We start from the raw sequence: 12,827 nt of genomic DNA, 5'->3' as shown, positions 1-12,827 counted from the left end.
TAATGAAAAGGGTACCTCAAAGGAGACAGAATAAAAGAGAGAAATAAAAATCAGAACATTGAGCAAATTAGTTAATATTGTGGCTAATTAGAGTGGGTTACATTCCATTGCCCATGTGGGGATAGGAGACATATGGCGGGGATTTGGAATAGAGACCATCAGCATTAAGCCTGGATACGAAAAGAGGTGTATGAGTAAGAAAAAAATCCATGATCTAACTAACTATTTTTGGCTGGATCCTGGATGGGGGAAAAAGCTTCTATTGCCCTATCTAATACATAGGTGTAGGGGTCTAATTGACACTATACATTTGGTGTCGGAACTCCTCAAATCAAAAGAAAATTAACATAAAAATTGGTCATGGAAAATGTAAATGTAAAACTGATTTGATGGCTTAATCTATGAACCAAGGTTGTACAAGTTTATAACCCAAAATTACTCTATGTAAGAAAATGATATACCATGAGTTAGAAGCAGCAGAAGCATATACAGGAAATTTGAACCTTTTAAGGTCTTCAATAATAAAATGGTGCAAAAAAAGGTTGTACAATAAATGTTTAAAATGCTAAATACATAAAAAGAGAAATACATATAAAGAAAAAACAAGGCATGATAGAAAAAGACAAATATATATATATTTTATATATATATATATATATATATATATATATATATATATAAACTCCACATAGAACTTCTCAAAATGAAAGAACAGTTATTGAAATTTTAAAAAAAATTCAATGAATAAATTAAGTAGCAAATCAGATATACATATAGAGAAAATTAGCCAATGGGAAAATAGATCTGAGTGAAGAACAGAAATAAATGAAGTAGAAAATGAAAGCAATAGATATTACCTAAAGGAAAACCAGAACCAAAAAGTTTCTTAAAAATATACCCTTATAAATAAAATACATAAACTTCTGGAAAGATAGATTGAGAGAGAAAAGGGGGGTGGGGTGGGGGGAAGAGAGGGAGAGAGAAAGAAAGAGAGAGAGTGAGAGAGAGAGAGAGAGAATATAAGTAGCATTATTAGAAATAAAAAGGAGACAAACACAAGTATAAAGAAGACTTAAAAAATCCTAACAAATTTAAGCCATGAATTTGAAAGTGTTGATGATATGAACAATTTCCTTAGGAAAAAACAACTTACTAAAACTGACTTAAGAAGAAATAGGAAACTTAAATATACCAAACCATTTAAAACAGTAAGCCAAAATCTAGTTAAATATATATAGGTAGTTCACCAAACCTATGATAACTAACCATGTCAATCCTATTTAAAGCTTCCAGTGTGTGTGTGGAAACAAGGAAGACGGTATTTCAACCCATTTAATGGGTATATTGTAAACTTGATCCTAAAACCAGACAAATAACAAATTTAAAGTCCCATCGCATGTATATAGATGCAAAAATACTAAATAAGGTATTCTTATTTAATACTTAGTATTCTCATTTAATCTAGCAATTTATAGAAATATGTCATGAACAGGTAAGTTTATTCAAGCATGTAAGGATGGTTACCTCTAGTAAATCTAAAAATGCAGCCATTGCATTAACAAAGTGAAGGAAATAGACAATGATATGATCAATAGATGCAAAAAAAATTAAGAGAATAAAATTTAACATTTATTTATGATAAAAGCTCTTTCAAAATAGGTGTTTTTCTAACCTCATAAAATGTTACTAGGATCCTATAGCATACATCATTCCAAATTGTGAAACATTATAAATATTTCCTTTTAAGTTAGGATAAAAGACAAGGATGCCTATTCTACTGCTTCTGTTCAACATTATACTGAAATCCTAAATAGCACAGTAATACAAAAGAAAGAAATAAAATCATGCTGAGAATTGTCAAGGAAGAAACTGTGAAGAGTGAATCAAAATACACTTGAGCTCTAGGTGTAGGCTCTAGGCACTGTAGGTCAATATTGTCAATTTGATAAAAGAGTGTCGTCTGATATATTAATCATCATTGATTTCTCACATATCAGAATATCTCACTGAAGAAGTATTATAAATCATCATTTAGCCAGTGGGGTCATCTCTGAAATATTTCATCCAAAAGAACTTCATGGGAAGGCAGCAGTAGATAAGGTAAATAGGTAAGTCACCCCAAAATTATTTCTTATTGAAAGGAACACCAAGTTGGATAACTGCAACTTAAACCTAAGGATGGAGAAAATCAAGCCTCATGGTGAGTTTGTGCCACCCACTGTGTTACGTGGGCCAGGAAATAATTCCTTCTGGTAGGTCATAGTAATCTCAGAGGTGAGCTTTTGAAGATTTACAATGGATTAAAGACTTAAATGTAAGACCTGAAACCGTAAAACTCCTAGAAGAAAACATGCAGTAAACTCTCTGACATTACTCTTAGTAATATTATTTTTTTATAATGTCTCCTTGGGTAAGAAAAACTAGAGAAAAAATAAACGAATGGAACTACATCAAACTAAAAGGTTTTGCACAGTAAAAGAAACCATTAACAAAACGAAAAGACAGTCTACTGAATGGGAGAAGATATTTGCCAATGATACATCCAATAAGGGGTTAATATTCAAAATATATAAGGAACTCATACAACTTAATACTGAAAAGAGAAACAATTCAATTAAAAATGGGCATAAGACTTGAACAGACATTTTTTCCAAAGAGGACACATAGATGGCAATAGAAATATGAAAAGATGGTCAACTTTGCTAAGCATCAGGGAAATGCAAATTAAAACCACAATGAGATACCACCTCACACCTGTCAGAATGGCCATCATCAAGAAGTCAACAAATAACAGTGTTGGAGAGGATGTGGAGAAAAGGAAATCCACTTGTACTATTGGTGGGATTGTAAATTGGTGCAGCCACTATGGAAAACAATATGGAGGTTTCTCAATAAATTAAAAATAGAACTATCTAATGACCCAGCAATTCCACTTCTGGGTATTTACATGAAGAAATCCAAAACACAAATTTGAAAAGATATGTTTATCCCTATATTCACTGAAGCATTATTTGCAATAGCCAAGATATGGAGGCAATCTAAGTGTCCATTGATAAACAACCGGATAAAGAAGATGCACATATATAAAGAAGTCCACTATATATATATATATATATATATATATATATATATATATATATATATATATATATATATATATATATAGTGGACTATTACTCAGCTATAAAAAAGAATGAAATCTTACCATTTGCAACAACATGGATGGACCTAGAGGGTATTATGGTAAGTGAAATAAGTTAGAAGAGAAAGACAGGGCCGGCCGAGTGGCGCGTTGGTTAGGAGTTGGCTTGGGATGCCAGCTCTAAGCAGCAGGACCCCGGTTCGGATGCCACATTGAGGGCCAGTGACGCTGCACCCTCTACAGCTAAGATGGTGAACAACAGCTCAACCTGGAGCTGGGCTGCCGTGAGTCGCTGGTGATGGAGTAGGCTGCAGTGGAACTGTAGTGGGCTGCCGTAAGCTATCATAAGCTGCCAAGAGCCACTGTGAGTGGCTGTCCAGTGGCCGGTGACCAATCTGCCTCACCTGGGAAGAGTGCAATGATAACACCAACATGGGCCAGTGAAGCATCGTCCTCCACAACTTAGACTGAAGAACAAAAGGACAGCAACTTGTCTGTTCCCTTTCCCCAATTCCCCAGCGCTGTTCCCCTTCCCTGATTCCCCAATTAAAAAAAAAAATCTAAAAAAAAAGAAGAGAAAGACAAATACCATATGATGTCACTTATATGTGGAAGATAAATAAACAAACCAACAAAACAGAAACACACTCATAGATACAGAGAACAAACTGATGGTTGCTAAGCCAGGTGGGAGGGGGTCTAGGGAGCTAGGTGATAAAGGTGATAAGAATAAAAAGTGCAAATTGGCAGTTACAAAATATTCACATGACATAAAATACAGCATAAGGAATACAGTATATAATAATGTAATAAATAAGTATGGTGTCAGGGACATCACTTTGTAAGTTATATAAATATTTAACCACTATGCTGTATACCTGAATCTAATATAATATTGACTATCAACTGCAATTGAAAAATAAAAAAATAATTATGAATAAATAAATAAATAAATAGAATGAAAAGTGAGTAGAGGACCTGAGTAGACATATCTCCAAGAAGGACATACAGATGACCAACAGACATATGAACAGATGCTCAACATCAGTAATCATCTGGGAAATGCAAATTAATACCTCAATGAGATATCACCTTACATCTGTCAGAATGGCTATCATCAATGAATCAATAAACAACAAGTGTTGGCGAGGGTGTGGAGAAAAGGGAACCCCCATGTACTATTGGTGTGACTGTAAATTGGTGAAGCCACTATGGAAAACAGTAAGGAGGTTCCTCAATAAATTAAAAATAGAACTACCATATAGCCTAGCAATTTCACATTTGGGTATTTATCCTAACAAATTCAAAACACAAATTTGAAAAGACATGTGCACCCCTATGTTCATTGCAGCATTATTTACAATAGGGAAGATATGAAAGAACCTGAGTGTCCATCGATAGACAAATGAATAAAAGAGGAGGGTTTCATATATTCAATGGAATATTAGTCATAAAAAGGAATGAAATCTTGTGATTTGCAACAACACAGATGGACCTACAGGTTATTATGCTAAGTGAAAAAGTCAGACAGAGAAAGACAAATACCATATGAGTTCACCTATATGTGAAATTAAAAAGAACAAAATAAACAAACAAGATAGAACCAAACTCATAGATACAGAGAACATTTTGATGGTTGCCAGGTGGGAGGGGGGTTGGATGAAATAGAGAAAAGGATTAAGACGTACAAATTTGCAGTCATAAAAACAGTCATGGGGATGTAATGTACAGCATAGAGAATATAGCCAATAATATGTAATAATTATATATGGTGTTGAATGGGTACCAAAAATTTATTGGAGTAATCATTTTGTAAGTTACATAAATGTCTAATCATTATGTTGTACACCTGAAACTAATACAATATCACATGTCACCTGTAGTTGAAAAAAATTTTTAAATAAAGAAAAATAGTAAGTAAACTTTAAAAAAAAAGGAATTATATCCCATTTACAATTTTACCAAAAAGAATAAAATATCTAGGAATAAATTTTACCAAGAAAGTGAAAGACCTATACACTGAAATTATAAGGCATTGATGAAAGAAACCAAAGAAGACACAAATAAATGGAAAGTTATTCTATGGTCATGGATTGAAATAGTTAATATTGTTGAAATGTCCATACTACTCAATGAAATCTACAGATTCAATGCAATCCCTATCAAAATTCTCATGGCATTTTTCACAGCAATAGAACCAACTACCTTGAAATGTATCATACCACAAAAGATCCCAAGTATTCAAAGCAATCTCAAGAAAGAAGAACAAAGCTGAAGGCTTCATGGTACCTGATTTCAAACTATATTGCAAAGCCACTGTAACCGAAACAGTATGGTACTGGCATAAAAACAGACACATAGACAAATGGGACAGAATGGAGAGCCCAGAAATAAACCCACACATGTATGATCAATTAATTTATAGCAAAGTAGCCAAGAATATACAATGGGGAAATGGACAGTTTCTTCAATAAATGTTGGGAAAACTGGAGAGCCACATGCAAAAGAATAAAACTGGACGAGTATCTTACACAATACACAAGAATGACTAAAAATGGATTAAAGCCTTGGATGTAAGGCCTGAAACTGTAAAACTCCTAGAAGAAAACAGGCAGTAAGCTCTCTGACATGGGTCTTAGCAATGAGTTTTTGGATCTGACTCCAATAGCAAAGGCAACAAAAACAAAAATAAACAAGCAGGACTACATCAAACTAAAAAGCTTCTGCACAGCAAAGGAAACCATCAACAAAATAAAAAGGCAACCTATGGAGTGGAAGAAAATATTTTCAAATCATATAACTGGTAAGAAGTTAATATACAAAATATATAAAAAACTCACATAACTCAGTAGCAAAAAAACTCAAGCAATCTGATTAAAAAATGGGCAGAAGATCTGAACATTTTCCAAAGACATACAAATGGCCAAAAGGTACATAAAAGAATGCTCAACATCACTAATCATCAGGGAAATGCAAAGTAAAACCACAATGCGATGCCACCTCACACCTGTCAGGATATCTATTATAAAAAAGACAAGAAATATTAATAACAAGTGTTGGCAAAGATATAGAGAATAGGGTAGCCTCGTGCACTGTTCATGGGAATATAAATTGGTGGAGTCACCATGGAAAACAGCATGGAGGTTTTTCAGAAAATAAATATTGGCTCTATCATATGATCCAACAATTCTACTTCTGGGTATGTATTTAAACAAAACAAAACTAACTCAAAAAGATATATGTACCCTATATGCACTGCAGCCCTATTTACAATAGCAAGATATGGAAACAACCTAAGTGTCCATATAGATGCATGCATGGATAAAAAAAAGTGTCACACAAAGTGAAGTCATCTTACTATTGAGAAGTGGAAGAAAGAAAAAAAAGAAAAAAAGAAAAGAAAAAAAATGTGCCACATATACACAACGGAATATTATTTAGCCAAAAACTAACATGAAATGTTGCTTGTGACAACACAGATGGACCTTGAGGGCATTATGCTAAGTGAAAAAGATAGGGAAAGACAAATATTACATGATGTCACTTGTATATGGAATCTAAACAACAACAACAACAAAAATAACAAGTTCATAGATACAGAGATTTGTGGTTTCCACAGGCATGAGATGGGAGGGTGGGCAAAATGGGTGAAGCAGGTTAAAAAGTACAAACTTCCAGTTATAAAATAAATAAGTCATGGGGATGTAATACACAGCATGGTGATTATCGTTAATAACACTGTTTTGTATATTTGAAAGTTGCTACTAGATGGTAATAACATTTAATAGTTGCTAAATCTTAAAAGTCCTCTTCACAAGAAAAAAAAGTTATTTTGGAACTAGATATAGTGATGATGTTAACTAGACTTATTGTGGTGATCAATTCCTAATATATACAAATAGTGAATCGCTATGTTGTATACCTGAAACTAATATAATGTTATATGTCAATTATACCTCAATAAAAAATTTTTTTTCCTGTACTTCCATTTTTTTCTCATATGCATCACATAGCAATCCATATGGGAAAAAGTTTTGCCAACAAAACAAACTGAAATAAAGTAATCATTAATTCTATTTTATACATGAAAATTAAATCTATCCTTATTTTTCTACTTTCTATATTAACGGAAATGGGGGGGCCTGAGGGAGAGAGAGTGGGAGAGCACAGGTAGTCATTTAAGGTGGGCTATTCCAATTTGACTGACATTCAAAATACTGGCTTCCTTTCTAAGAGCAACTGACTTTAAAATAACATTTCTGTATTTATTTAAACATAAAATAGAATTGTTTGTTAAACTAAAACACTAAAGCAACATTTAAATATTTAGAGTAGCTTATATATGTAGGTCATTATCTAAGTTTAAGGTAAAAACTGCCTGAGTTTTAAGATTATTTCAGATTAGTCTTTTGACTGATTATTCAGTTTCTCTCTGAACCAAAAACTTATCCTACCAATTTCTTCCTCTTTCATCCACCATGAGGAAAAATTCATGAGGAAAAAAAAAAATTCAAGTACTAGGGATCCTATTTCTCATTCTACTGCTCTCACTTTTCTCACTAGATTACTCACTATCTTTCTTCTTGTTCTCTCCTCACAAGAAAGAACAAATGTTTCTTGAACTGGGAAGAGAAAGACCCTTTTGCTCCTTTTTCAGTGCAGAAGGAGGGTTTACTTTGTGGAAGCTTCATTTCCCTCAGAAAAAGTATTTTAGGATACCCCCTCCTTTTGGGGGCATAGAGATGCCTGTTGGACTTAACTTCTCATATATTTATTACCTTTCTAATTATTCACTTAACAGCCTTGTCTGATGGGTTTCTTTGAAAAATGAGTTCAAACACTGAGATTAAAATTACAAAACATAAGCTTTTAAAAGCAAAGCAAAACTAACCAAAAGGAGATTAAATTCATTAAAGTTGCTTCAATTTTCCACCATGAAATTTTAAAAGTTTAATCACCTAGCGGTAAATGGCAATGGAAAAGAAACTGGACAGAGGAAAAAACACACCGAGTGCTTTCTGCCCTTTAAAAATATTAAATCAAGAAAGACAAGCTGATTGATGCAGCCAACTTGAAACTTAATCACACCATAAAATCAAGCATAAAATAAATGTGCATGTGGTATTCTTTTATACTCTCATTTTTCTGTCTAAAAGCTGTGCCTGATGTTGGTCTGCCTGGTAGGAGGAATAATTTTTAGGTAAATTAGTACTTACCATCATCTTTGTCAGGGACGATTGTAACCCGAGCCCCTGGGAACTCAGACCCAATTCTCCCACCCATGGGCATGCTCAGAAGGACATGGAATGTTTCCTCCTCTTCATACAAGGAGTCATCAATAATCACGATCCGACACATTTTCTCACGCTCATCTTTGTCAAAGCGGACAACACTGGTGTGGTCCTCAGGCCTGGATATGTAATCAGAATAGGACAGCACTGATGTCGGCACAGTTCCGCTTGCCGTTCCTGGAGGCAGAGAAAACCCAAAAGGTATTTATGTAGAACGTATTACAAGGGTATTTCCAGAAACAATTATTTTCACATGCAGCATTTCAATGGTCAATTAATATCTATGAACACCCGTGGAAATTGCAATAGCACCTAGATACTGCTCTAGCATCCCAAGTCAACTTCACAATGGTCTCAAACATATGACAAATAGTACATTTCAAGTCTTTTCTCCTCTATTTTCTGCCAGCGGTCTTTTAGAACAACACAGTACTACAAAATAAGCTCCCACTATTCGAATGCTTACTGTGTGCAATGAAGTGTCTGTCAAGTGTTTCACACACATTTCCTCGTTAATCATCTTAACCATTCTATTGGGTTTTGTGCACTTGGTAACGGAGGTATATAGAAGTTAAACCACTCACTCTGGGATCCAAAGCTGAAGGCCAATCCTGAAGTCTGCAATTTTAACCACTAGAGTCCACTACCCTTCAATTCATATACCTTAATGGAAATTTTAAAGACTGTCAGCTCAGATGTCAACAGGCAATATGGCTTCTTCTTTTACATTCTTAGAAAAATCTACCTGTTTCCTAGAAAGGTGTTTAGGATATTAATGAATATTATGTATTAATTTTAATTTTGTATTACCTAAAAATCTCCTTTCAGAGAATGCTTACCCATGAGCAAAACAAATATTTTGAAATTTGATTGAAATGAATTTCAAACTAGTTTCTTTACTTGGGTATGCATTTCTTTACCTCTTTGTTTTGTTTTATTTTTTAACAATTACTCCCACTTGAGCAGGCTTGGTTGCGGGAGGGGGGCTTCAATTTGTTGCAATCCAGAAAGGGCTGAATATTAATTAGAGTAAGCTAACAAACATACAATAGTAAAGAAAGACTTTCGGATAAATACATTGTTTTTATTCGTGAAAACTGTAATAATAGATATATATCTACCTCTCATGGCAGGATATTATGTCTCAGACATGTTAAAGAGGCTTACGTATATTTTTGGGGGGGGCGGGGAACTTCAGTTTAGTTCATACCTTGTTGTGTATAACAGATCACCATCAACTCCTGGCTCACATCTCCACTTCTTCTGATGGGAATGAGCAGTTCACCAACATCTTCTTCAATGGAGTATTCAGGCTGGGGAATAAATACGGTTGATTCTAAGGAGAAAACACAGTCAGAGTCACTGTTATTTTGGTCTGAGTTTTTTCTCTCTGAAATAATCCAATGCAAATGAAAATTGCTCTAATGATTGGTTCCCCACCCCGCATATTCTTTTAGAATAACACAGTGTGAGGGGGAGGAGTGAGGAGAGGGGGAGGGGTGGGTATAAAGCATGCAGGCTCTGGGCCAGCGAATCCTTAACTTAGAAATAAAACCCAACATCGCTTTTATCTCCAGTAATTGCTTTCTTCTCAATTAATAAGTGCTGCCAACACACTTCTTTTAAGTCCAATTTTGTTCTCTTGGCACAAGTCAACACCTTTCAGTCAAGTAGTCGAATTTTGGAGGTGGAAGAGACCTCAGAAGTCATTTTTGTCCACTTTGTACTTTACAGATGTGGAAACTTGGACTCGTCGAGTTGAACGTATTTGTCAATGGCTCTTCCTAGTAGGTCAGGATTAAAACTTAGATCCTGTAATGTGTACTATATTTGTTCCTTTTACCCCAAATGTGTTCCTTTTGAATGATTAATGATTAAAAAAATGTTCAACATGTGTTTTGTTTGTTTGTTTGTTTGTTGTTTTTTAAATAGCAGTTTCTTTAGAATTCATAAATCTATTTATCAACCGTTAGGAACAAGTTTGTGGTTTCCTTCTTCCCCTAGAGGAATAATAATAACACATAATATACAACATTATACTTATATAACTTTCAGTGATTCATTTTTAAGGTATTTTAAAGGTATACTAAGAAATAAAAATGGCATAAATTGTTGAAAAACCACTGCTCGATGTAAAACTACGTTTAGTTCAATAAAACATTTAGTTCAATAGTTTAACATGATCCCAAAACAGATATTTTGGTATTTGCCAGAGAGTGTGTTTCACTGACAGTCTCATATACACACAGAAAATGCTTGATGGTTATTTTTAAAATGGTCAGCCACACAGCTTCTGATGATTATACAAGACCACTGGAATAGAGGACACAGGCCCTCGAGGTCCCTGTCCCACCCTTCTCCACCCTGCTTTGTGCCCTGGAGCTGACTAATGACTAATGTGAACCACATCAAAGGTTTCCCTTGTGCTCTGGCTTCTGGTTGGATCTGCCAGCAGGGAGCACAGCAGGACTCAGGGCTGTGCAGGAGCGAGGGAGGTCTGCACTGATGCCCCTGGGTCAACCTTGAGGCTCCAGAATTGGCTGCACCCCCCAAGTAAAGGTCACAGTGCCTGCTAGACACCCTAGCTCACTTTCTGGGTTAACTGCTTCTCCTTCTCTTATCTCTCAGACTTAGAGGTGGTAATGGTGCCTGCTCTTACTATCCGTGGGGCACTTTTCTATGCCTGGAGGGTCCCCAATCTTTACCCTCACCTTTGTAAACAGTATGTTTTAAAATTCTTTTTAAATTACTCATTTTGAATATAACATTTGTTTTCTTCTGCAACTCTGACTGACACACCAACTTAAAAAATGGCACCATTAAAAAAATCGATGAATATAAGATTTTACTATTAATTATTAATTTATCAAACATTGATTGGGTAACTTCTACTTGCCAGACAGGGATATGGAAGTAAACAAACTCCCTGGTCTCATGGAGTTTTCATACTAGTTGGGGGTGGGGAGGAGGAAAAAAACATACAATAAAATATATAGTAAGTCAGGAGGTGCCAAATAATAGGAAGAAAATAAGAGTGTGCTGAGGGGGACAAGGGAGGGCTGGGGCAGGACATGTACCCTGAGTAGTCTGTGTTACATAGGAAAGGCGTGGAAAGTATCTCTATCAAGTCACATTGGAGCCGAGATTGAGATGTGCTATGTGAATATCTTAGAGAAGAGAATTCCAGGCAAAGAGAAGAACAAGTGAAAAGGGCCTCAGGCCAGGTTGTGCCAGGTGTATACAGGGAACAAGCAGGCGGCCAATGCGGTTTGAGTAAATTGGAGGGGAGGGTAGGACATTGAAACAGAGGTGGTGACGGGGTGGGTGGTAGGCAGATCACCTGGAGCTTTCAGGACCATTGGAAGGACTTTGTATTTTACTTAGAGAAACATGTTGTGGAAATAAGGACCACCCAATGGGATTAAAACAAGCAAAGGATATTTATTCAGTTTGTTATAGTAAGGGAGTCAGCCACCATTACTCGTATTTGGCATAGACTCAAAGGCAGATGGAGGAGTGAGAAAGCTTTGAAGGAATAAGGGAAAGCTTCACGTGTGTCCTGAGTGCAGGCTGTTGGCATAGGGAAGCTGTAGGTGAACTAACTAGAAGCAGAGCATCCTATGTGATTGGTCAGGAAAGGCTATTTTGGCTTTCTCTGGTTGGTCTTAGGTTGAAAGTAGGGACAAAAATTAAGGAAGCTGTCAGTTACTGATCAAGTCCTGACTATTTGGGGCCTATTGTTACAAAAGTTGTGGTTTGGCTCCACAGTAGTTGTAGGTTGTGGGTCAGAGTTGTATTTTAATATGTGGTCTGTCTTTTGTATATCCAGTCTCTCAATATGAAAGCATTAGAAGGCTTTGCACATGGGGGGGTGCTATAATCGGATATATTTTAAGCACATTATCTTTGACTGTTGTTAGATAGACATAGGTGCCAAGAGCTGAAGACAGGGTCTGGGTAGGAGGCTTTGCAACTATCCGGGGAAGATATCAGAGAATATTGGACCAGTGGAGGTGGTACAATACAGCTGTTTGCAAGACATAAAAAGGAAGAGCCAAAAGAATTTCCTTATGGATCAGATGTGGTACATGAAAAAACAGAAGAATCAAGGATGACTCCAAGTTTTGTTGTCTTGACCAAATGCAAAGATAAAATTGCTGTATATAGAGGTGGGAAAGACTGTGCAGAATCAAATTTAGAGCTGGAAATCAAAAGTTTAGTCGAGTGGTGCATTGGTTAAGAGCTGGATAGGGACGCCAGCTCTAAGCAGCAGGGCCCCGGTTCGGATCCCACATGAGGGCCAGTGACGCTGCACCCTCTACAGCTAAAATGGTGAACAACAGCTCGACCTGGAGCTGGGCTGCCATGATTCGCCAGTGATGGCGTAGGCTGCA

The 12,827-nt window shown here is 35.9% G+C and overlaps 1 protein-coding gene across 1 annotated transcript in view; it reads right to left on the bottom strand.

The window, feature by feature from the left end:
• The window catches only part of FREM2 (FRAS1 related extracellular matrix 2), a 196,196-nt gene that overhangs the window by 74,950 nt on the left and 108,419 nt on the right, over positions 1-12,827 (bottom strand). The window contains exons 5-6 of the mRNA XM_019658718.1: positions 9,644-9,769; positions 8,359-8,610 (exon numbers count right to left, since the gene is read on the bottom strand). Of these exons, the coding sequence (XP_019514263.1) occupies positions 8,359-8,610; positions 9,644-9,769 (378 nt within the window). The remainder of the gene's footprint in view (positions 1-8,358; positions 8,611-9,643; positions 9,770-12,827) is intronic.

The sequence above is a fragment of the Hipposideros armiger genome, unplaced genomic scaffold, assembly GCF_001890085.2.
Source record: "Hipposideros armiger isolate ML-2016 unplaced genomic scaffold, ASM189008v1 scaffold_287, whole genome shotgun sequence".
Taxonomy (NCBI): Eukaryota; Metazoa; Chordata; class Mammalia; order Chiroptera; family Hipposideridae; genus Hipposideros; species Hipposideros armiger.
This window is presented reverse-complemented; position numbering and strand designations above follow the sequence as displayed.